At 36.6% G+C, this 27,682-nt stretch overlaps 1 protein-coding gene across 1 annotated transcript in view; it reads right to left on the bottom strand.

The window, feature by feature from the left end:
• The window catches only part of CSMD1 (CUB and Sushi multiple domains 1), a 948,047-nt gene that overhangs the window by 732,691 nt on the left and 187,674 nt on the right, over positions 1-27,682 (bottom strand). Inside the window, exon 2 of the mRNA XM_054383599.1 lies at positions 7,566-7,782. Within this exon, the coding sequence (XP_054239574.1) occupies positions 7,566-7,782 (217 nt within the window). The remainder of the gene's footprint in view (positions 1-7,565; positions 7,783-27,682) is intronic.

Consider the following 27,682-nt stretch of genomic DNA (forward strand, 5'->3'; position numbering starts at 1 on the left):
GACATATAGAGGAACTACAGGAAAGATGGGAAGGGACTCCATCAGAGAGTCTACTCATAGGACAAGGGGGTAACAGTTTTAAACTGAAAGACAGTGGATTTAGATGAAATATAAGGAACAAGTTCTTCACTGTGAGAGTGCTGAGACACTGGAATAGATTTCTCAGACAGGTGAGGATGCCCAGAGAGGCAATTACCAGGTGACATAAGGGAATGTGTCACAGTTTAACCTAATTACCTGCATCAGAAATATGACAAATCAGTTATTGTATTTCATAAAGCATTTTTCCTTTTAATTTGCCAGTTAGCAGATAAAATATGTTTTTCCACTCTGAAATAAGCAAGCAATCAACATTTAAGTTGTCTATCACAGTTACATAGAAACTCTGAAAAATTCCACAATGAGGATTTACAATAACAAATCTCAAAAGGGGATAGATTTTAAGAATTGGACTTTCTTCTCATTGAGTTCAGCTGCATATTTTCTAAAGGCAGTAATTTAATTAGCTTCCAGTGAGAATACAAGCAAAGGAAACTGACTGATCTCTGACTAAGAGTTGTTGTAATAGTCATTGTATATACAACATTTAGGAATGCTGATCAGCAGGGCTTCTGTACATATTTATGTCAATTCAACATGTATAATTTAAAATAAAAAATAATCTGTTTTTTAACATGATGGAAGATGCAGGAAGATGAATATAAAAATGGTTTATGTACATTATATGTACAAGTTTTAAGTGTAAGCAACTTCCCTTTCAAAAATTAATGTATTAAAGAGTAAAAATTCCTTATACAATCAACATTCATGTTAATATTATCATTTGTTTAGCTGAGAAGATTTCAGAAATTTTTGGTGTTGTTTGTATTACCAAGCAATACAAAAAGATGCATCTAAGTTTCAACAGCTGTAATAATCTAAACTGTATTTATTTGCAGGTATAGAGGAGGCAAAGAAGCAACATCTGCATATTCTATGAAGATGTATTATCACGATTTTGAGACAAAAAAAAACATAAAACAAAAACAAACAAAAAGAGATCTCTACGTCCACAGAGGACAAGGAAATTGAGCACAGTTACATTTTCATTATGGTGCCACGTTAGTTTTTTACAGAAAAACGTGATGACTTACACAACTACATTACAAAATCCTTAAGCAAGTGATGCAAAATTTTGCAGTATAAATTCATGCATTGTTTTGTCAAATGAATCATTTTTTTTCCCCCAGGATAGGTTAGAGTTGCATTATTTTTTTGAAAAAAAAAAAGTATTATATTCTATTTTAGCTGATCCTCACTTAGTATCTTCCTAAAACATGTACTGAATATGGCCCATAATTCTTGCTAAAGTAGCTTGTTATTTTTAAGAAAACTCCTTATTTGACTTTAATATTGTTTTCATTAAAGCCTTTTGTTGCCAACAAAATTAGTAAGCTTAAGACCTTGAATTTGAAAGCTAAAAAATTAGGAAAAAGAATTTTTGCCTTTTACCCACTTGTGAGAAAAATATTGCCATATATGAGTTTGAACCTGTCAGTGCTGCAGACATAAATTATCATGCCTTTCATTGCATGCTCTTTTTGCTGTTGGCAGAAACTATCTGTCAGCATTTAGCTGATCAGGTCATAGCTTCCTTTCTTTCCCAAAATAGCTATGTGATATACAATGAATCATATTTTAGCCCTCTACCATAAATGATTTATTCTTGCCAATACTTTAATAAGTGTAAAAGCCAAGAAAAATCTGATTAAATATAAAAAAGAGGAATGACAGTCATTGATAGGCATCTCTGCTGACAGGAACTCAGCAATTTGCATAATCATACAATAGTAGTTTTCCCTTTCTTAGAAATGTACAAAATACCAGAATATCCTGCTGAAATTCTTCAATAATCTTGTTTAAAAATCTGTTAATTTGTGCTGTGTCCTAGATAAACTTCAACTGCTATACTCATTCCTAAAGTTTTTCTTCACAAAATCACCAGTCCACAAACACAAAAATCCTATAGGTTGAAAGCAACTTGTAGAAAATGATGTGCAATAAAAAGGTAAAAGGGGAAGGAAAAAAAAAAACAAAGAAAAGAAAGAAAAAACAGTAAACTGCACAAAGCTCTTGCTGCTGCAGTGTCAGCAGCTCTGTACAAAAGTCAATCACCCTCTTATTGCTTCACTGTTCTCCTGGATTCTGGAAGGAAGGGAGATAGAAATTGTATTCCAAAGAAGCAGAAAACAGAAAGGGAAAATTATAGGGACAGCCCACCACCCTAGTACTCGAATGAGCTACTTCATGTCACCAACATCCGAAATTGTCTTGTGTGAATCAAGTACCCTCTGCAAGTTGTGCTGCACAGCAGCTATCCTACCACTCAATGTGAAATAGTTACTTGGAAAGAGGAGAGATAATCAAATGCAAGTTAGTAATTTGCCTAAAATCTACCAAACGACAGAACCAGAAATGTGTCATTTGTGTATAAAGAATGTAATAGCCATGCAAATGCAATATGTAAACTAATTTTCTGACTTCCAGGGAGAAAAAGAAATTACCTCCCCAACCTCTTTGGAAAACCTACCACCAGCTTAAGGTAAAGTTGAATGTTGCTGGGGTAGTAAAGCAAGACCTTCCACCCCTAAACTGGCCATAGCCCAGAAGCCTCCTGCAGAGGTCCTTGCTACCTAGTCTCATAAGTTTTTGCAACTGACAGTGCTTGCTCCCAGTTCTATTCCAAAATGTGTTTTATACTCCATAAGAACAATTTTATGTGTTTTTTGATAGACTTTAGTGTACTCACCAGCATTTTTTCCTTTCTATAATTTGTTAATTAAAGAATTATCTCAAGAAATTAAAAATATTAAATGGATTTTTAAGCAGTGTCTATTAATTTGCATTCAAATTCATCATGATTTTGTAATTTATGGAGATAGAAATTGTATTCCAAAGAAGCAGATACTCAAAAAAAAAAAAAAAAAAAGGCATTGAATGCATGTTACATTTTGGGTTGTTAATATAAAGAGGTTTAATAATAAACAGGATCTCAAACTTTCACTTCAGTGAACACTTTCTATGTCTCCATGTGTGGATTATGACTTGCAGAATAGACATATGGTTTATTACTTATTGAAGACAGAAGAATATTTTGAAGATTTCATGTTTATTTCCTATTATTTCTCCATGAATCAAGAAAGTAGATAGAAGATGCTATTTAACATACATTGTATATATGCTTGTCAGAAAAAAAAAGTATGGTAAGCTTTATTTGATTACAAGCACTGTTAGCAACTTCTCTCATTTGCATCACTGCTCCATTAAAACAAAACTGTTTATTTCATCTAATGAAAGTAATAACAGGGAGCAACTATTAAATTATTACATAGGCTGCAGTAAAATAAATACTACTTAGAAGGCCTGAGAAACCATGAAGGCAAGCAGATGTTTTAAAAGCAATTTCCAAATAATACATACCACACATATCTGAAATAAGTATTACTGACATCTACATGCAAACAAAAGTATTTATGTTTGTAGACTTGCATCTTCCCATCAGAGTAGACAATTTAATTAGCAACTTTTCTATGTAAGGAAAAACAACACTGCTTGTAATCCATTTTTAAGCGATTTTCAGGACTACATGACAGATTGACTTGATTATTTGCAAAAGATTATTCCAGAGTTGCACACATCTTTCCTAACTAATTCTTAAGTAAACTGAATGTATGATACTGAAAAATAACATTTAGCAACAGATGCTGTGACACAGAGATTACCACATGTACCTGTACTTGACATAGAACAAAATGTGAAATCTCAAGCCATAACCTGAAATGAAAGCATTCACACAAAATCTCAGTTCACCATGTTTGCAACATCTTCAGCACAAGATCTCAATGTGCCACTTACACCCCACCTGACTTCTCCAGCAGCAGAGTTTTTGACACAAGCACTTCTATTTTCAGACCTGTCACAGTTTCCCTACACCTCTCAATGAAACCCCTATTCAGAAATTCTGCATAGGAAAAATATACCGTAATAAGAATTAGTACACTAACATTAATGAACATTTTTCTCTCTTGAGCTGTAGAAGATAGGTATGCAGTACAACCAGCCCTGACATGACTTTTCAAATCCATAAACTCTTGAAATGATAGGTTTGAGTTCATTTGCTGGTAGCAGATAATATATCTAATGACATAACACAAGTCGATAGATTGGTATTGTTAGTTCATATCTGCCTACGCACTAAGCCTCTTCAGGGCTGGCCTGTGTCCCTAGTCCCTATGTTCTGTTGGTACATTTATCATTCCTATTTAAAAATATTATCAAATTGTAGTAACTCTGATACATGGAACAAAGAAAAAAGTTAAAAAAACCTGAGGTACACTGAATTACTGAATACATCTCTTAAGGAAACAATCCACAATGAGTACTGCTTCAGTGCACCACACTTGCTTCTCTTTACCACAAGAGTCTCATCCATATGAATTCTGCCTGCTGATGGTTAACCATGAATAGCAAATGACAACTCCTTTACCATTTAAAATGCAAATAAAAAAAAAAAAACCAACACATTTCCCCCAGTTTAACTAGAATTTGGCTGCATTTTAAAAACTTCAACTGACAAAGCAATATTTAAGATTTATGATAAGGTTTGTTCTTTTTTTTTCAATAATGTAGAAATCTGTTTTGGTTATAATATATAGTGAAATTAATTATCTATTTTCATGTTTGTCCTTAAAATTATGACTACAGTACCCTACAAAGCATTACCATAACAGGTGGCCATCAGACTTAAAATTTCACTTTTCTATATGTAGTAGAATCATAGAACCCAAGTTTGGAAGGAACCTCAAGCATAATCTGGACCAACTTTACTTGGCAAAAGCACAATCTAAATAAGATGTTCCTGTGCAGCCAAATCCACCACTTCCCTGAACAGATGATTCTAATGGCTGATTGTTCTCACCAAAAAAAAAATTCTTCTCATGTCCACTTAGAATTTCCCCAGAAGTAATTTGTACCCATTACCTCTTGACTTTCCATGTGACTTCTTTACAAAAGGAGTCTCCACTTTCTTGTAAGCCACACTTTAAACACTGCAACACTGTGACAACGTACCCCCTAAACCTTCTTTTTCTCAAGACTGAACAAACCTGATTCTCTCAGCCTCTTTTAAAGATAATTTTGGACCACAAACCTTAGTAACTTTACAGAACAACAGAATGATAGTTGGATTTTATCCGGAAAAATAGGAATATGTAAAATAGTGCCTCATCTTTTGTTTGCATTGATATTCCTGTTACTATCTTATGGCTTAACCTCCTGATAACAACTTATAATGCCTATGATTATTATGATGTGTAATTTATCCCTTAAATGAGCAGATGCTTTAATAATGTTCTAACTGAAGAAGTTCCTCTACATCTTATAACTACCTATTTCTCTTTCCTTCTTCCACACAAACAGCTTAAAACAATTTATTCCTTTCCCTTATAATTTTGTTATATTTTATATATTGGGTTTTGCAGTCAATACATAGTGAAAGTATTCTGTTGCACATTTAGCATACCAAAATGTCTTTCAGATGGCATAGTAAACTATTTTAATGTACTATAATTTTTATCCAATTTTCTTTAGTATCTAAAAATACTACAAAAATAGGGAATGAATATTACTTTATTATTATCCTTTGTAATAGCTCTATAATTACCCAGCTATTTTAAAGGAAAACCTCCAGATTTTACATAATGATGAAAGAACTATAATATACTCAAAATGTAGTAGAGTATTTTTCTGTGAAAAAATAAAGTATACCCTGAAGCAGAAGGGCCAAGATGCTCCATGGCATTTGCATGCTGTCACCTAGAATACCAAGACTATAATTTTCCAATATCAGCTCAGTGAGTTGACTTGAAATTTGCTATTGTACAGGGGTAAACCTGCAAATGTGCTTTGTGCAGCAACAGGCATGTCACAAGACTACGAATCATGTTAACAGAAATCTGACACTCAAATTCTGTTTTTTTTTTTTTTTTTAAACACCTGCATGCTGCAAAGACAAGAAATGTGGTTTTGTTTTCCTTATAATACCTTTTATGAGAGTAACTAATTGGCAAATAGTTGCTTCACTGCTGGAAGTCGGAAATGAAATATTTACTGAAATCAGTGGCAATCTCAATGACTTCAGTGAGATTGAGATTATACTTGGGAATTTGTGTTTTCTGTGCCCATACCTGCAGAATACCAGTAGCTCATCTTCCTTGAAAGAAATTTCTACTGACATATTAGTGCAAAACAAGTAGGCATGTTAGCTACTGATAACAAAAGCATTTGACTGAAAAAGAAAAAAATCATCCTTGTATAAAGGTGATACAAGCACTAGAGGTCAACTAAACAGATTAATGAAGCACAGACACTGTTCAATTCAAGCATTCATAGCAGTGTACTACCTTTGACAGTTTTCAAAACTTTTGGAACTGAGTCACCCATCAATCAGAACATTATTCTTGTCAAAAATACATGATGATACCCACTAAAATGCAGAACAAATTGGTGATGTTCCCACATTTGTTTTAGCAGTATAATATAAACCAGCAGCATGTAAAAGAGCAATCAGACAACAGAACTGACAGCAGTGTTTTACAGTACTCCATAAATCTCATGCTTGAACAAGAAAGGATAGAGCATCACCAACAGCAATGTTTGCTCTCCAACTCTGCAGTCTAGATCCAGCAAATGACCAAGGAATGCAAAACAAGGCATCGAGGAAATTAATGCATCAAAATCTGATGTTGTGAAAAGCTTCAAGAAGCTTCTATAAAGCCTCTTCATAACCTGAGTGGTATTTGGACATAGAAGACATACCAGTTTCTGACCTTTAAAAAAGGTCCCTAATTGCTTAATAATTGTATTTACTGAGAAATAGATAAGAATTTCAACTTTGCCAAAGTCAAACAATTTACAGCTCAACTCATGTGGAAGGCAGGTAATAGCCACTTTAAGGATTTAACCTGGCAAGCATTTCCAGAGGTTGCCTAATGCTCACAGATGAGATTGTGCCTTTCACAAACTACTGTATCAGCCACTGCTTCCTCTGTGGCATCTTTGGTCAGAGACCCTGGGACACTGCTAGCACAAGCAGCAGTATATTGCAGGCAGGCTAGAAAAGTAAAGTGTGATGTTAGTAAGAGTTCTTTTAAAAAATGGGGACAGGTGTCTTCAAAAGAGGGTCTCTGAGCCAGATCTGGATTCCATCAGAGGAGAGATAATAAAATCAAGCTACTGCAAGGTAAGATACTCCTGTGCTCAGGGCCTGGACCAAAACTGACCGTGAACTGAGAAAATTTTAAGTAGGATCAATGCTACTGTTACACAGGCTGGGGTCATAAAGATCCGAAACTTGGATTAATGTCATTTGCTGTGACATCCTGGGGCAGTGCTATTCCCTTGGCTGTGGAAAAACTATGGAAACACAATGCAGTTATATCATCAAAAAGTATATTCAGGAGAGAGAAAGAGAGAGAGAGAAGGAAAAAAAAATTAAGAAAAACCCCCCAAACAAACAGGTACCTTACCTCACTTTTAGATTGCCTTGCTGTGGCTGTCCATCATAAATTGACAAAATATCAAAATCTTCTTCAAGGGCAAAGGTATGAAATGACAACTGTATCCTGTTACGTTCTCCTGTGATAATGATCCATGTGCAGTTGGCATAATTTGGATAACCATGAGGAAATCCAGGGCTTTCTATAGTACCATTTGGTCCCTGTACTAAGCCTCCACAGTTCTGACCTGAAAAAGAAGAAAGGAAAACATGTATTTTGGTTTTTTTTTTCCCCTCCCCTAGGTTGTATTCTTACACAAGTAACTATATGTAAACTTAATTTTATATATTTTTTTTCCCCTAGATTACAACCACCACATAAAACTGCATTTATACTATGCTTGCCTCTGGATTCAAAACTCCCATTGCTGGATTTTCAGACAACTACCATCTTTTTTTTAATGCAATGAATCATTATTTGGCATTATGTAGTGTTAACTGTGTATAACTTTGTCATCCAAATGTGAAATTTAAGCATTAGCCTTGATGTGAGAAATTCAACAGACTGACAGTTGTAATGCCAGAGAGTGTTCAGGGCTTTTTAGTTAATGACATGTATCAAGTTTTTGTATTAGGGTTTCTGCTGTTACAAAACATACTTTCAACTTAGAGAACAATATGCAGACACATTTATTATGCATTCTGTTGCAACCAACATTAAGATTTTTTTTTGTACTTTTAGAAAACAGCAAAATTTCAGTGACACAAGACTGTAAAGTGCCATGCATATTGTGATAGGGAAAGTGGTGTTTTTTCTGATTTTGGGTATTGGGGTTTTTGGTGCTTGTTTGATTTTGTTGTTTTTGATGGGTTGGTTTTGTTTTGCTGTTTTTGTTTTATTTTGTTTGGGTTTTGGTTTTTTGGGGGGCAAGGTGGAGGATTCTTAAAAAATAACTGTAAGTGCTCACTCAGCAGGCATTTGTGTCTGGTTTGTACATCCTACAGACCCTGTAAGGGTATGGTAGCTCATTAACAAGAAGCCCTCAAGAAACCTTGACTTACAGTGCACATTTTGGCTAATTTCCTATTTCATTTTGTTAATCCCTCACACAGTAATTGTATTGGCTCCGATCTGGAGAGAAGCATTAATGAAATATTTGAACAAAGAAAAGTTTAAGGACATTCTGTGCACTGTAATGCTTGGATTATTACATCCATTTTAAGCACTTAAGAACAAGTATAATCCCAGCATTTCATTGTTATACCTAAACCAGAAAAGTATTTCAGGCTGCAATTTTATTTTTAACTTCTCAGCAGTAGGTCTCTGAGACTGAATATTGCAGAGCAGTGCTGTGAAATGCTTGTAGGAGGTTTCTAAATCTTAATAAAACTGATTTAATAAAAGGGATTTACTGCTAAAACTAAAGAACTAATAATTTTCTCCTAAATTTCAAATATAACAAAACTCTAATGAAAAGATAAAAAAGTTACAGCGATTAAGGAGGCATTTACAGTAAAAATTTTCTCTTGTATATCTGCCAATTGATTCACATTGCTTCAATAAAATAGTGGTTTACTAAGCATTCCTGAGGAAGGAATCTATTACACCATGAAAGTTTCAGCTATGTACCGTTCACTGTAACTTGTCAGCATTGTTGTAGATTCCCTGCATTCTACAGGAGAAGTGTCTCTAGCAATTGGAAATAATTTAATTACTACAGAAATAATGTTTTGAAAACAGAAAGGGAAAATTATAGGGACAGTCCACCACCCTAGTACTCGAATGAGCTACTTCATGTCACCAACATCCGAAATTGTCTTGTGTGAATCAAGTACCCTCTGCAAGTTGTGCTGCACAGCAGCTATCCTACCACTCAATGTGAAATAGTTACTTGGAAAGAGGAGAGATAATCAAATGCAAGTTAGTAATTTGCCTAAAATCTACCAACGACAGAACCAGAAATGTGTCATTTGTGTATAAAGAATGTAATAGCCATGCAAATGCAATATGTAAACTAATTTTCTGACTTCCGGGGAGAAAAAGAAATTACCTCCCCAACCTCTTTGGAAAACCTACCACCAGCTTAAGGTAAAGTTGAATGTTGCTGGGGTAGTAAAGCAAGACCTTCCACCCCTAAACTGGCCACAGCCCAGAAGCCTCCTGCAGAGGTCCTTGCTACCTAGTCTCATAAGTTTTTGCAACTGACAGTGCTTGCTCCCAGTTCTATTCCAAAATGTGTTTTGTACTCCATATTGTAGATAGAAGTTATTGTGCACCATTGTCTGGGAAAAGAAACAAACTACAATGATAAATAAAGCAGCCAACACTTTATCTGTTTAACTTCATCATTTCTTTACCACCCATAGCCCATTGTTTATTCAGTTTGCTTTTGCTCTCCTATATATATTCTCCCAGTTCTGAAACTATTCATGAACATGTTCTCTATTCACTTTGTATGCAAGAAACTTGAGGCAAAGGAGAAGCAAGAAGGAAATGATTGCTGTGAAATGCTCTTTAGGTTTGTTCTTAGTTTGATGCACACATATATAAACATACATTTACTTAGTGTTCAGTAAAAAAACCAATAAAAATCCCAGAATTTTAAAACACAGTTAGCTTCTAGCAATCTCATTGCTGCCACCTGACAGTTTGCAAAGATGCAAAAAGGATCTCACTTCTGAGCAAGAGCAAAAAAAAAGAAAAAAAAGAAAAAAAGGATCAGCTCTTATCCATATTATATCTATTTTGTCAATATATGTAAGTCTAAAACCTTCAGAACTGTCAAATGTTACATGTCTGCCAAGGAGTAAATTCAGCATCAAATCACTTGAGGGATTCAGTAGGAGGATATACTCAGAGAGTAAGAAGGGACTTATGGGTGACAGGTGGCAGCAAATTAGATAGGAGTTGCAATGCAATATTCCACAAAAATTGAGTTTCTGACTGCAGACAGGCCACACATGAGTAAAAGGACACTGATAAGATTAAGCATATTTTGTTTCTCATGGGTGCCTTAATAGCAGATAGTGTTAACAAAGTAAATTAATGTACTGACAAGAAAATATTAGAAAGAATATCAGCAGAGTTCTGCTAGGTCGAATGTAATCGCAGAAGAAAATCCAGGCTGAATACAACTGAACACACCCTGAAAAGATCTACTCATGCAATTCACTTTAGCTCTGGCCCTTGTGTCAAATGGAAAAATAAATCTTGCTATTTTCCATAAAAGTGCAGTTATTGATTGAGTACAATATCAGTACATGGAATTATTTTAATATTAAAGGTGTATTAGATTGCCAAAATTTCATTAGTGTGACACCAAATCACTGTTTATATGAATACAAACCATGCTGTTGGCATTAATTTTCTGTCATATGTTGCCTATAAGAAGATATTTCAGGACAGCTATTTTAACTTTATGATATAAAAAGTGTCATTTAAGAAAACTGATGTTCTTGGCTTGTAGCAGAAAATTATTTAAACTGATTTCAGCCTTATTTTATCTTAGAAATGTTCTTTACATATGCCATATCAGCTCTATTTGCACCTTCTCAGGCTCAACATTATTAATACATATTATAATATTATATTTATATTAATACATACTATTATATTATTAATACATATGCAAATGGATACATATACACACATAGAAATAAATATTTGCAAGCTATATGCATTTTGAACAAGCAAACTATAGAATATGCCCAGGCTAACCACAGCAAAATCAGATGTTAAAGGTATTTTGAACAATCATGATAATGAAAATGAAGTCACATTTATTCTTATGACTGTAGCAACACCTTCAATTCTTCAGCTATAGAGGAAGACAGTAACTGGTAATCAGACTGAGATGTCTAGCAATATCAGACCTCCCTCATTATTTAAAATAGACTTTAATATGAATTACAGTTGTATTATTTAATAAGGAAGTAAGAACAGCTGATTCAACTCCATATCGTTTCTCCAACAGCAAGCCAAAGGAGGAACCCAGAAAAGACTTTGCAAGAAAATTCTCCTCTCTTTTGAGATTTGCCTCTCAGCGATCTCTTAAAAACATGTTCCAGTAGCCTTGACTTTCTGTTTAATAGCCTTTGATAGTTTTCTTTTCAACAAACTCAACTAGTCAACCTCTGAGTCTGTACTAACTTCCATTAACTTCTTTAATATAATAGGCAAAGAATCATGTAATCGTGAAATCTTGTAATCTTGAAAATGTATACACATCATCACCACAGCTGTATTTTAAATCCATACTCTGTTCCACTGCTAATTTGATTGATTCTTTTACTAAGGTAAGCATTAGCTTGCCATTTTGATAGGACTATGTATTATAACTAAGATGCTTTTCCTCCAGAATTACAAGGCTGCAGTTTGTCATATTACAAGCAAAACTGGAATTTATTATAAATCTTTCCCTTATAGATTTCCTCCACTTTATAACAATGTGCACCATATCACATTCATCTACTCTGAATTTTGCCAACTATTTCAACACTCCCTTTCTTGGTCCAGCTTTTAGTCCCTTAACTCTCCTCAGTCTCTTTTAAATGTGGGCATCTCAGGTGAATTGAAGCTGGAGATTACACTAGCAGGGCATCAATTTTTTCCTTGATTTTCTTTTAAACTCTGGATAACACATGGTGCTTGTGACATTATTGTTTATTTTTTCTGTTTGTTCCCTAACCTATTCTAGCAAGTTTTCAACTTCAAACAGATTGAGGAATTTCCACAGAATATTTCAGGCATAGGACTTACCAAAAAAAAAATTTTTTTTTTGCTGTCTTTGTTAATCTTCCCTTTATATTCTGAATATCAATTGGTCCAGCAGGCTGCTTGCTCCAGCTGGGTTCAAAAGAGGAATAATTTTTAGTTTTACAATGTTGGCCTGCAATGCTCTTAAGCACTAATGTTTTATTTCCAGGAAAGCCTTTAGGGGGGCTAGCAGTCCCCAAATCTTACTGGGAGAGTGTTGATACAGGTGCTTTCACCTACGTTACCTTGGGATTAACTCCCTCCGCCAGTTTGCACAAAATAGCATGAATCAATTTCTCTGCATATGTATCAGGATAAATCTCTGATTCCACCATTTCTCTCTCATTTTTATTTGTGAAGCCTTAATTACAGGAGTTGAGGTTAGAGACCTCACAGACTTTGTATTTTCTTTCCTGCACAGAAAATTCAAATCCACGTCTCATGTCCTAACACCTCACATTTGTAGTTATGACTTCCCTAACTCATGCACATGCACACTTGAAGAAACTTTGGTACTGCATTAAGTATTTGCACAACTTAGATGACTTTGAGCAGCAACGTTCTTGACAGCAGCAGGTCTGCAAATATAACAAGAAAGGTAAAATGCAAATATTCCCCATAGTGCAAAGATGTGTTATAAGCAGAACAAAAAATTATTTTTCTCTTGAACTACAGCAGCTAACTACAGATTCAAATTGTGGCTGTTAGCAGTTGAGAAATTGAAGCAGTAAATAGTTGTAAAGCATGGGCAGGTGGTTGCACACCTTGTTCCAATCGTCCTTTAGTGTTTTCCTTTGTGTTTGTGTAGTCACCCTTACCCTGGTTGGTGCCAGACTTCGACAATTATAGGTCAGAGTGCCAGCAGCTGAAATGGGCTGTGTGCTGGAGGGCATGTGTGCCTGGGAGTCAGTGACCAGGGAGACCCCAAAGCTGTTGAGCAGGTGACATGGAGGAGAAGCCAGGACAGTTTCTCCAAGGATACAACCACAGTGTGGATGGGGGACCAGGGGTTTTGTGGCCAGTTCTAACTGTTGGTGAGTGGACCTCCAACCTGATCAGCCAGAGAGGAGAAACAGGTAGAGGCCTTCTGTTGCTGCCTGAGTTCATGTTGAGTGCTGAGTGCGTCAGTCCCTGTTAACCTGTGTAGCTGGCCCTATGTATAAATATGTGTGAAGCGTAGACGTGTGCTCAGGGTGCACGTGCCTAGAAGGAAAAGCTGGTCAGCTTTGCACTGCTGTCCTGGTTAGAGACAGGATGGCTTTAAAAAGCCCACAGAGTTCAGACCTCCAGGAGGTTCAGAATGTCCAGCAAGTCCAGCCCAGTGGGTGGGCACAAGAAATTGTGGTATTTCATCCCTATAATGCCCTGCATCTCTGATACAAAACTGACAGCACAAGCTGCCCCTGGGTCTTCTCTTTCCCTCCTCTTTCCCCTATTCCTCTTTTCCCTACCTCTCTCTCCTTCCCGATGCTGCTTCCTTATCTTTGTCAGGAAGTGAGGCTGAGTGGGGCCTTGGCAGAGGCCTGGAGCTGGTGAGCAGAATTTTTGCTGTGCCACACAGAGTTCAGTAATGTCGGAGGAGGGAGGGTGTCGATTTGAGGCCTGATTTTAGGCCTGGTTTTGGTGAAGGTTAGAAAAGTTTTGGCATATGGGGTTCCGTGTTAAATTCAGACTATGGCTTTTTGTGTATTTTATGCTATGCTATGCTTCACACTGTAGCACTGTAGTTTATGAATAGCACGCCATTTAAGCTTCTAATATATTCTGTATTTCTATCCAATTCATATGTCGAGTCTTCTTTAACCACTTTGAGAGTAGTTTTACAGCCTGTCTTCCTCCACTGCTTAAACGAAGACAACTGCCTCATCTCTGCTGGCTGCCAGATTCAACCCTTCCTATCACAACCAGTTACTTCTGAATTGCCAAATTTTCTGTACCTTGGAAATTGAAGCTAAAAATAGAGCTAAAAAATGGCAGCTAAATGACAGAATTTAGATTGAAGTCCTTTAAAAACAGTTTCATTCAAATGCTGCCAGTTTTGTTTGCCGTCATTCTAGGACCTTCACTAGGTCCATCTCACATGAGGTGGATGGTTGGCAATGCTAGAACACATGTAATAACCTTAAATTCTGATGCAGACATTCGCAAAGTGACTGCAACTTCATCAGTCCATAAAGCATTTTAAATTCAGGCCTTATTTCTAACCACATGATATATTTTCATTGATTCTGTTGATGAAACAGAAAAGCCAGTGTTTTTAAACTCTCAGATAAGTACTCAGAGTCAAGCTGTAATTTCATGCACAATTTCCCATATATATTTAAGCGTTCATAGAATCAGCCAGGGTTGGAAGGGACCACAAGGATCATCTAGTTCCAACCCTCCTGCCATGGGCAGGGACACCTCACACTAGATCAGGCTGGCCAGAGCCTCAACCAGCCTGGCCTTAAACACCTCCAGGGATGGGGCCCCAACCACCTCCCTGGACAACCCATTCCAGGCTCTCACCACTCTCATGGTGAAGAACTTCTTCCTTACATGCAGCCTGAATCTCCCCACTTCCAGCTTTATTCCGTTCCCCCTAGTCCTATCACTACCTGATATCCTAAAAAGTCCCTCCCCAGCTTTCTTGTAGGTTCCCTTCAGATACTGGAAGGCTACAATAAGGTCACCTCAGAGCCTTCTTTTCTCCAGACTGAACAGCCCCAACTCTTTCAGTCTATCCTCATAGGAGAGGTGCTCCAGCCCTCTGATTATCCTGGTGGCCCTTCAGGCAGCACCCAACTGAATTCTGCTGAAGATTAATATTACTATTCAGCAAGAAGGACCAACACAAATCCTGGCATAATGGGGGCTTTGTTACATAGCAGAGCAAAACATTCTAAATGGTGGCTGTGTGTAAGGTTGTGGGTTTTTTTGTTGTAGTTGGTTGCTTGGTTTATTTATTTATTTACTTTTAAAGAAGTTCTCAATGCTGAAACACATACTATACATCAGCCACATTATGATGCCATTACAAATTGAGAAAAAGGTATTTCATGTTCCCTTTCTAATGCAGCAATTTTTCAGAAGATCAATAAATTAGTATTCATACAAGTTATTGGGGAAATAAAATGCAGTAAAACGTTTCTCTGCAGGATTTTTTTTTTCAGTAGGAGGGCTTTCAACATTTCTTTAAAAATCCAGTCTACAACACCATCAATTTAGTGCCACTGGCTAATAGATACCAAAAAAATTAAAAACACCATAATTGCTCTCTCAAGGCTACAGCTTGATAGTCCTTTCTTATGATGAAACAGTAAGTTCTTAGTTAAAAGCAGTTGGGTAATGTGGAAAGGTTGTATCCATTTTCCTTTGAGAATAATGCTTTTAACCCAGTAAAGCAAAGTTCTCTTAATTATCTTTATTCTTCCTTTGCATTTACTTCAATTGTTTTTAAGAATTATCAAAACGGAGGAAAGAAACTTACTTATAAAAAGAAGGAATCAAAACTAGTTGTATACCAGTTTTTAAGGACGTAGGAAGTAGTGCTGATAAAAGTTCTTTTACAGGGGATATGATTCTGTATTGTAAAACACTGAGTTAAAGACAGATTTAGTGTCTTTTTAAACAGGACTGTTCTTTACAGATGTAACCTCATTCAGTAGATGGAGATCACTGATGATGGGGACGATTTCATTTGTTTACTTTTTTTAAAAACAAAGTAAAATAAATTGAGGTTTTAGCTAAACATCACTATTACTATAACAGTTGCTTAGCAACAGTTGGTAGAATGAGAGTATGGTATAGCTCAGGTAAATAAAAGGAAAGTGCTGATTTCATTGTCTGTGAAATACTGAAACAATAATTCAAATGCTCTTTAGAGCTGCACTGGAACTCAGCTGTAGGCAAGTTACTATGAAGATTTTATTTCCTTTCTGTCAGACTCCTGCAACACAGAGGATAACTGTCTGCACTAAAACTGATCACTTCAGTATTGTCACTTTGACTTTTCAGTTTTTATTGATGCTACTCTCCCAGACTGCTTCACTGACAGTCTTGCCCACATATCAGACCTTACCGTAGTGTTTTTTGTTACCATCTTTGTCACTGGGTGCCTACATCATGAGGCTGAGAAGTGTAACACAGTTTGGTTTTATACTGTTATTAAAAGAGCATATTGTCAAAACACCTAGTTCAGAAAACTGGGAAAAATCCATTTGTCTCACTGTAACTGCTCCATGAGCATTGTATACAGGAACTGTCCTGTCTTCCCTGACAGTTATTACACTTTCTGAATCACTTCTATTATCCATCAGACTTTCCAGCAATTTCGTGTCTGTGTGACTGCAGAATCAGTCCACAAAAGGTTTCAAATTTGTTAACCTTTGCTGCTTTAAGTCACTCTGTGTTTGAAACAGAACATTTTAATTCAGTGCATTTTTACACTAGTGCGAAGTGTAAAGCATAGTGCAGAATCAACTGATGTCAACTGAGAACAAATACTATCCCTCAAATTAGATTGCTAGGTCATAATGAAGGAAAGGAAATGAGTGGCAATAAATTCTGAAATAGGCATTAGAGAAGTTTCATTTTTAAAGACAGAAGAGGGTTTTTTTTAGAATGGAATTTAGAAAGATCAGATGACATTGCATTAGATTTTAGTATTAATCACCCTTGTTAGCGCAAAAGCATTTTCCAGGAAGAATTCTAGCTTGCCCATTAAAAAAAAAAAAAAGTTTTAAAATGGATCTACTGCAAAATATCATCAAATATTCCTCTTGACAGAATATTCCTATTTCCCTACACATAGTTTTGCTTCTTATTTAGACTTGTATTTTATATAATTCTGAATATGGACACTACTGTCCTATGCAACATGCCTATAAGAAAGAATAATTCCCCTAAGAAAAATTAGCAATATAAGATAGCGAACAACATTACAGCTTTATTGAAGTTAAACAAAATATAGGTAGTGTGACAACATATGTATGTGTATAATATGAATTTCATTACACTTTCAATGTTAATAAATTTACACACACAAAACATATACAACATAAGACATTCATTAACAGTACCAGGCACTGAATAATTCAACAGACATATTCCCCAAAGATTATAAATTCAGATTATAACTTCCTCAGATATTCATGACTGGAACTGAAATGATGTGTTCTAATAGTCTCAACCACAGCAAATGTAGTGTCTTATGTTTTGTACCTTACTGATAAGTTTGCACAGTATTAAAGTAATTATTGATTTTAATGGGGCAAAGGGATGGAATGGAAAGTGATACAGCTCCTGGGCCTGAGTTGTGATATGATATTTACATGTAGCAATATTCAGTAGCTAACCACCATTTTGCAACATCAGTAACAAACAATTGCTTGAGTAACTACAGGTGTGATGCGGTGTCCCAAAACCTTTGACCTTATCTGCCACAACAAATGAGCACCAAAATGCTCCCAGTCTGCCCACAGTTCATACTGGAGTAAATAACTAAAGAATAGGATATTTTTCTGTATCTAGATCAAGTTTTATTTCTCCCATACAGTGTTTCAGTTTTATGTTTTTCCTTGTTTTCCATTTCTCAAGCAATTATGTGGAATTCTAAAGAATTGAAAAAAATGTTGCAAACTGTAATAAAAATGAAATTAACATTTGCTCTAAGGTATAGCTGATTAGAATAATACTTTCTAAATTGTGTTTATATTATATCTGTTTTCTAATTAAACTCATTCAGCCCATGACCACGATTCAGATAGGTTACAGAAATTAAAAGTTTGCACAATGAATTGAAATCAGATAAACAGAGAAACTTACATGGTAGTACAAATTGGAACTATAAAACATTCAAAATGGTATTTATGATATTATATACTTTAATTATTTCTCCTAACATTGCAGCACTTCATTAGATACTACTTCTCACAGCTAGTTTGCCTATACTACGTAATTATCTCTTATAACATTGTGGTGGATACTGCTTTGAAATATCAAATTGAAAAAAAATCACTCAAAGATTCAATAATTTATGCAAGGTGAAGCACATGAAGTTGGAGAAATGGAACTTACTCTCCTTCAGGCCCTTTCATCCAGCCTCTGCCCTCACATACTGCCTTAACAAGACAAGATGCAAGCACTACTTCAGTGACTACTTTTGAACTGGATTGCTCCAAGGGATTTTTAATCTTTAATGAAGGCATATTTGGAATAGGTAGAAGACACCTACCCTTTGTGGAAAATATTACAAGCAATAACCTGTTATGCTCATTTTACATAAAATATTGTACAAAACTAAAAAGCTATCTGCATCACTGACTCTTCCTCAGAAGCCCATGTGACTGACAGGAATGGAGAGCCAGAAGCACCACAGCATGTAGACACTATTCATGTTGGTACTGCTAAAGCTGGTTGTGCCACTGCAGGTGAAATGTAGGGGGATTTGCCTACAGTGCCAGTCAGTTGTACAGAATTACCCTCAGACCTGCAAGCTGTTCTGATGCTCACTGTCACTGCTTCCATGACATGAACATCAGCTTGCCACTCATGGGAGATACCTTATTGGCTCTTCCTCCGTAAGAATTTTAATGCCAGTAATTTTCTGGGCAAGGTACAAATACAACATTGCCTGTTCTTTCTCCAGGCCAAAAGTAAAAGCTTTGATATTTGTGATAATCAGGGATCTAACTTTAACTAAAATAGCTGAGGTATGGGTATGATGGGTGGTGTAGGTGTTGATCCTGAAATTCTAGCCTTTCTGAACAATAACACAATTTATCTGACTACTGAAGTGTCCAGGAGTGCAATCACATTCTGTCGGAGCCAGTGACATGGGTTCTAGAGACTACAGCAAGAGAATTATCAACTCTGTACATTCAAGTTCAAATGTGTTACTTATCTGGCTTGCTTCCAGAAGGAGGGAAACAATTGACATCACTTAGTAAAAGTGGACATGCCTTTGGGAGACTGGCCATCAAAAAGAGAAGGATACAATTCTGAAATGTTAAGTTTCACTCCTGCTAAATCAGACTGCATTATGTCATGCTATCTTACATCTCGTTTGACAGGCACATTTCTGTTACAAAAACATAAAAAGGCAGAGCAAACAGCAGTGATTTGCAAACATGCTTATTTTAGTTGAGGTGACTGGTCAATTAGCAGTCTTACTTTAAATATTTCCAGGGACGGTGACTCCACCACCTCCTTGGGCTGCCCATTCCAATGGCCAATCACTCTTTCTGTGAAGAATTTCTTCCTAACATCCAGCCTAAACTTCCCTTGGCACAGCTTGAGACTGTGTCCTCTCATTCTGTCAGTGATTGGACTCTACCCATCTGTCTAGCCTGTCAAAGTCCCTCTGCAGAGCCCTCCTACTCTCTAAGAGATCGACACCTGCTGCCAACTTGGTGTCATCTGCAAATTTACTGATAATGGACTCATTCCCCTCATCCAGATAATCAATAAAGATACTGAACAGGATCAGGCCCAACACTGATCCCTGGGGACAACACTAGCACCACTAGCTGCCAACTGGAAGTGGCACCATTCACCACCACCACTCTCTGGGTCAGGCCCTCCAGCCAGTTCCTAACCCAGTACAGAGTGCACCTGTCCAAGCTGTGGGTTGCCAGCTTTGCCATGAGTTTGCTATGGGGGACGGTGTCAAAAGCCTTGCTGAGGTCCAGGTAGACTACATCCACAGCCTTCCTCACATCCACCAGGCAGGTCACCTGGACATAGAAGGATACTAGGTTGATCAGGCAACATATGGTAATTCCACCTTTATTCCTTCCTTTCTACCTTTCATTCCTTTTTCAGTTTTCAAATACATATTTGGTAAAGGCATTTTATAAGTTACTCTTCACTCTGATCTTCTTAATGATACTCTATTAATTGCTTTGACATTTCTGTGCTTCTACAGCAAAACACTGTATACATAATTACTAATCCAATAAAGTCATAGGAAAGTTCCAGATTCTTTGGCTCTTTAGTTGCATAATGGATGCAAGAGATACTGAATTTCAGCTGACATTTCACATGCTTTCCTTTACAGAGAAAGGCTATGTGGAAAGCTGCAGACGGACTCCGATACTGTCAAACTCCACAGTGACACAGGTAAAGCAATTCCATGCCCAAGTAAAGTCCAGTTTTGCACATATAGCAATGGGCACTAAGCTACCTATTAAGACTCAGAAGAACTATCACAGAGTAGCTGGAGCATTGAAGCAGTGTGTTCATAAAACCCTAGAAGTCCAATTATTCCAATTCCTAGACCAATATTAAAATTTTCTATTTCACTTAATTATACAAATATATATTTTTATATCTAGCTCTACTTCAAAACAATAGAGAAAAATATTATCTCTTTTTTGTGTTAAAATGTTTGGGAGATGGAATCACTGTATGTCTCTCCTATCTGATTGTAAATACAGCTAAACCAGAGTTTGTTATAACACAATATTTTGCACTTGAATTCCAGTTTTAGAACAACATATATCTCCACTGATTCCTTCCTTGGTGAGCATGGTCAAGTTTCATGCTGTTTCTGGGACTGCACCAGAAGTGTGTGTACCTCATCCTCACAAATTCATAGTCCACATTCCAGCCCAGCCACACAAAAGTTCAGTGACTTCTGTGTCCTGGCTGCTTCCACTTGCTTTGGACTGAAGTGGAATATGGTATCATGAGTAGACAATTTTTGCTTCTCCTTTGGAGAATGCATGCATGGATACTATGTGCAAGTTAGGGAAAACCACCACTGAACTTTCACAAGTTGGGGGAGACTTTCTCAAGTGGGAGAAAAGAACTAGAACCACAGAAGCAAAGGCTGGGACAAAGAAAGGCAAAAAATTTGTTAGGGCTTTTGACGTTTTGTTTATAAAAACCTGAGGCAAATAATAAATACATGCCTTGAGGCCATTAAAAATTCAAAATGGAAAGGAATACACAAAGTTAGATGATGCTTCTTTAGTTGTGTGCTCTAACATACCCTTTAGTTATATGTCCACATAGTCAGGTTTTTTAAAAGTCTCTTCTTCACACCCAGTCTTTTCCTATTTCCTTAACAATCATTCTCTAGTTCAATGTCCTTACAGGTCTCTCCTCAAAAACATTTTATTCCTTCTTTACAAAACTGAGCAACTTAAAAGAGTAGCAGACGGTCAAAAAAAAATTTCTAGAATAGTTAGGTCATCGGAATTTTGCTGCTACTGTTCCTCCAAATTCTAATCCCTACTATGACAGAAAATTTGCATAAGAAGGCTTATAACACATCCAAGCTTCACTAAAGAGTGATTGAATCTATTTGTGATTTCTACACAAATAGAAATCTGTCTGAAATTTAACACTCAGGAGATACTACGCAACAACTTCTGCTCCTCTTTAGACCTTAGGCAACTGCCTCATAATTGCAATGAGGCTTAGATGACCAAAGCTATATAACAAAGCAAACCTGATACTTTTTCAAAGTCTTATACTAGAGGAAAACAATGTGAGGCAAGAGCTCTGGTCACAATTGAGCACCAGTTTAAATTCATAGAATAATTTGGGTTCAAAGGAATCTTTAAAGATCACCTATAGTTCAATCCCCTTTCATGTGCATAGACATCTTTCACTAGATGAGATTTCTCAAAGCTCACTCCAGCCTGATTTTAAATGCATCTAATGATGGGGCATCCACAACTTCTCTGGGCAATCTGTTTCTGTGTCTTATCACCCTCGTCATGAAAATTTTCTTCCTTATATCTAATCTAAACCTACTCTCAGTGTCAAAATTTTAGCCCTTGTCCTGTCACTACAGGCCCTGATGAAAGGTCGTGTATTTCTTCAAGCTTTAAGCAGGCAAAAGGCTGCAACAACATTTCCCCAGCACCTTGACTTCTCTTCTCTAGGGTGAACAACCCCAATTCTCTCAGCCTCTCTCCATAAAAAAGGTGTTTCAGACCTCTGATAATTTTCATGGCCCCCTGGACCTGCTCTAACCAGTCCACCTCCTGTGCTGAGGGACCTAGACATCCAGGTGGGGTCTCATGAGGGCAGAGTAGAGGGGGAGAATAACCTTCCTCGACCTTCTGGTCACAATTCTTTTTATGTATCCCAGGATACAGTTGGTATTCTGAGCTGCAAGTGCACATTGCTGGCTCATGTCCACCTTTTCACCCACCAGTATTCCCATGGTCGTTTTCCACAGAGCTCTGCTTTCATCACCCAGTTGGCAGATCTGGATTTGAGTCTATTTCCTGAAGTATTTCAATAATTTTTAGCTAGCAAATCCAAAACAGAATGCAGAAAATCTGAGATTCAGCACTAAAATACAAGACCTTTGCTCTACTAGCAGGGTTTCAGCTGAAGTAAATTGGAAATAAATCAGCAACATCAAAAATGTAAAATGCTCAGAACAACTCCAATGCCATTATAAGACAAAGCACCTGTACTTCTGTGGGAGGACAGATTGGTACACAACTATCTAACATTTTCAGTAATAAAGAATTTCATAGAGCTATCCTTCACATCCTTAATGCATATTCAACTCATTGTATATTAATTCTCAAGATGAAGTATCCTTGTCTTTCACAAATATGCTTACATGTTTAATGATGTCTTTTAAAAGACAATTTCAGTGTTTAACCTCATTTTTTTTCACAGCTTCCTAAAAAACTTTAGAAACAAAACCCAAGTATACACTAGTTAGCAAATCTGATTTTGTTTCTTTTTTTTTTCTTAGAATCCATAGACTAAAAATGTCAGTATTTTGCTTCTGATTTGTTTTGATTCTTTTTTACACAAAATATATAATGTGCAAACATGCAGCACCAAAAATTTAAAAAAGTTACATTTCAAACTTAACATCCTTATTTTATTTAATATAATCCAAATACTCCCATGAGTAATGTTTTCTCTTTGTCACACATTTAATCTGCAATTTCTTCATCATGTGCCACATAGTCTAAAGACATTGCTTCAAAATTACTTGAATCTGCTTCAACCTGAAAATGCTACAGCTACCAGACCAGCTGACCACATCCTACAACACTTCCTCAAAGCCTTCCTCCATATAGGCACCTACACTATTTATTTTTCCAGTTATGGCTTTCTAGATAGAACATTATTCAAGCTCCATTGAAAGAGCGATGGTAATCCGTAGGTATGTTACACTTTGACGCAGACTTGATTTTCCCTGTGAGGTCTTACTGATGTCAGATTATGCCTATGCTTATATGTAAAACCACTGTGGATGGGATTATTCCCATTTAACTTTTAACCACTCATCTAATCTTAAACTAGTCACCAAGGCACCCATTTTAGAGAGAGCTGATTCTTTTAGTAATGGGAGTCACTCTGTTTTACCTTCAATATAAACTCTGTGAAGATATGAATAATCTGTAAATATGATTCTTCATTGTCTATTTAGCAAACTGAGATTGGGCTAGACATCTAACTCTTACATGGCTACCTGATGAGATGCTAAACACCACCACCTCACCTTTCATACAATCAGAATTGTTAGGGTTGGATGGGACCTCAAGGATCATCTAGTTCCAACCCCCCTGCCATGGGCAGGACACCTCACACTAGATCAAGTTGCCCAGAGCCACATCCAGCCTGGCCTTAAAAACCCCCAGGGATGGGGCTTCTACCACCTTCCTGGGCAACCTGTTCCAGTGTTTCACTACATTTAACTGTGCATTAAAAATTAGAAAACCTAAGTCATTCTGTTGCTCTTCCTGGGAAACCTTGTATGCTTAATTTGGGCACCATACTATTGGAAAATATTTTACCACTTCTCTGGGCTCTGTGAAATTGATATAATGAATTAATTTGATCTAATACACAAACTCTGATGAGAATTTCCTGTAATTAATTTTTTTACCAGAAGTTACAAATATTATAACAAAAGGAATTAACACCAAAAGACTAGATATAATTTTCATACTTTATGGAGACAAAAATGACTGCTAAATACATGAAAATTGAAAGGGAAGTCCTTAGAAATGTTTATTTACTGGGAAAACAGTACTAATAGGATTTAATTTAACACAGACAATGCTTTTTAATTATAACTTTGGGATTTAAAATCACCTTCATCTAAGTAAATAGACAACACAGTTATGAGAACCCCCTCCAGAAAAATGGACACGTAAATAATTTTTTAACGCTAAAAAGAAGAAAAAGATAATTTATTCTTATAAAGCCTGATGGAGACTGAAATTAACTGAGCAGGGAGTTCTCCCTTGATAGAAGCTGAAAGTCTGTGCTAATTGTGTTTCAAAATACTGTATTTTTCCTGAGTCTAAATTCTTTAAAAGAAGAAACAGCTTTATCTCTTGCCTTCACGTATGTGAAGGCACACCACAGCTTAGACATTATTCTGATTAATCTAACTTTAATATTTTAAGTAGAAGCAGTAGGAGGTTAGATATATTATATGTATTATACATATATATATATACACACAGGTTTTCAAGACAAGGATAAAAGTTAAAAAAAGTATTTATTAAATAATTTTCAAATATAGAAAAGTTCTATAGACTTTGTACTATATACTACAGTTAGGCATTAAGGTCACTCCATTTTTGGTGAAACCCATTTCTTTTGACAGTACACGAGTAATTTCTACAGCCAAGGTAAAACCCAACTATCAGCAAAACCAAAACCTCTGAAAGTCCAGGAAAAAACTGAACAGAAAGAACTTGGCCATTTCATCTGTCCTATTAATAAAACTAAATAAAAGTAAACAGGGACAGAAGGATTAGGAAGTGCTCTGGCCAGGGGGTTGGAGCTGATGATCTCCTGAGGTCCCTTCCAACCTCTGATATACTGTGATACTGTGATATTGTGATTAATCACTGTGATTTCTGCTGTGCTATTAATGATAAAATTGTGCAAGTATGCCGTACTCCAGATTTCAGGCTGCTTTTTTTTTCCCACCTTTCTAAACTCCATAAATGTAGAACTATAGAATTGTTTTGGTTGGAAAAGACCTCTAAGATCATCAAGTCTAACCATCAAGTTAACACCAATGGGGCCATTAAGCCATGTCCCAAAGTGACTCCACCACCTTCCTGGGTAACCTATTCCAATGCCTGACCAGAGTTTCTGTAAAAATACTGTTCCTAATCTCCAACCTAAACCTCCCCTGGCCAATTTCAGGCCATTTCCACTCATCCTATCATCTGATGCTAGAGAAAAGAGAACCCCCACCTTACTGCAACCTCTTTTCAGGTAGTTGTAGAGAGCAATGAGGTCTCCCCTCAGCTTCCTCTTCTCCAGGATAAACAATCCCAGTTCCCTTAGCTGCTTCTCAGAAGACTTGTTGACTAGACTCTTCACCATCTTTGTTGCCTTTCTCTGGACATGCTCCAGAAACTCACTGTCTTTCTAGTAGTGAGGGGTCCAAAACTGAACACACTGTTTTATGTGCAGCCTCACCGATACTGAGTGCCAGGGCACAATCAGCTCCCTAGTTCTGATGGTCACATTATTCCTGATACAGGCCAGAATGCTGTTGGCCTTCTTGGCTGCCTGGCCACATTGCTGGCTCATGTTCAGATGGCTGTCAGCTGGCATGCCCAGGGCCTTTACTTCCAGGCAACTTTCCAGCCACTTTGCCACAAGCCTGCGGTGTTGCATGGGGTTCATGTGACCCAACTACAGGACCCAGCAGTTAGCTTTGTTAAATCTCACACAGCTAACCTCAGCCTATCAATCTAGCCTGTCCAGACCTTATTGCAGAGCCTCCCTAACCTCAAGCAGATCAACACTCCCATTCAGTTTAGTGTCATCTGCAGTCTTACTGAGGGTGGACTCAATTCCCTCATCCAGATCACTGATAGAGTTATTAAAGAGAACTGGCCCCAATTACTGAGCCCTGGGGAACACCACTAGTGACTGGCCACCAACATGATTTAGCATGTTTTTAAATCTTCTTACATGTCAGGAAATTTTATATTTCCTTCATGTGTGAATAAATACATATTTATTGTCTTTCAGCAAACATTTTTCTAGTCATGAAATGTTCTGGTTTTAGACTAAACATGAGGCCAGATAACCTAGGGTCGCTTATGTGTTGAGTTAGAAAATATTTTTTCATATCTCTGAGCACATATATAGCAGACATTGGTATCTAGCCTAATACTTTTTCTAGAAGACTGCTTTTTTTCTTTTTCTTTTTTTGTGGAGCTTACTACCAACTCTACAATCTTCATTATCAGCTCTTTCTTGCTAAGCAGCTCTTTTCTCACCACCAAAACTACTCAGTCGAATAAGAAATGCAAGATTAAATGAAGTCTATGACCTTTTATCAATACCAAGAGACAAGCTCAAAGTTTGATGGAAAACATTCAAGAAAAACATTCTTATGAATGTGTTGCTATATTACATATGCCCTTTGTCTTTTCTAAAATATCGCCGTCTTCCTTCCTCTCTTTGCATTCATAGTTGTTCTTTTATCCCACAACTACAAATATTTTTTATCTCTTCTCAGACCAAATATAAATACATATATAATCTCACGAATTAGTAAGAAATTTCCAATATAATAAAAGCAATTTCTGTAGGGAGAATTAATATCTTATTATGTTCACACAGTGCTGGAAAGCGCAGACAAACTTTCAGCCTAGAGATCTCTTCAAATAGCTCAGAATTTAAATTAAAAAAAAAAAGAAAGAAAGAAAGAAAGAAAGAAACACAAGCACACCAAAAAACAACAACCAAAAAAACCCCAATAAAACCCAAACCATGAAACTCCAAGCTAAACACAGTTTGGAAATGATTGTTCTTCTCAGATGAAAATGTTATGTTCAACCTAGTATAAAAAGAGACTGCTGGCAGTATGCAGGCCTGTTTTCCTCCTCCTTTGTTTCTTTATGCTGCTTCTAGAGACTATACTGCCCTTTTCATCCAGGGAAAAATTAACAATATTTTCCAATCATCTAACTTGACACCAGGTCACAAAACTAACAAAGTTTGACCTCTGGCCTCGTGATCAAGCACAGCAGTCTTATTTTCAGTTTAAGCTAGTTCTGATAATTATTTAGAAAATTGAGAGAGAACCATTATGTATGAAGCAAGTGGAAAACACCTCAAAATATTAGCTCTTCTAATAGTGCAGGGAAAAAGAGACAGGAAGCAAAGAGCGGAAAACCCAGAAATAGGACACAAACTCAATCTGAGTACTGAGAATGTGGACTTTAGTGTCCAGTGGCTATGAATCTCAACTTCCTACATTTTTAAATGTATGGAGTAAGCTCCCTTAAAGCAAGCAAACAAACAAAAAAACCCACAACAAACAAGAAAAAAAAAACACGCAGCAAAAACCCAGATAGATTAAAGATCATTATTTGTAAAATAACAAGAACCTCAAACTAGTAAATGTGTATTTCCATCTTCAGTCTCTTGGCAGTAAAAAT

This window comes from Indicator indicator, chromosome 9, assembly GCF_027791375.1.
Source record: "Indicator indicator isolate 239-I01 chromosome 9, UM_Iind_1.1, whole genome shotgun sequence".
NCBI lineage: Eukaryota > Metazoa > Chordata > Aves > Piciformes > Indicatoridae > Indicator > Indicator indicator.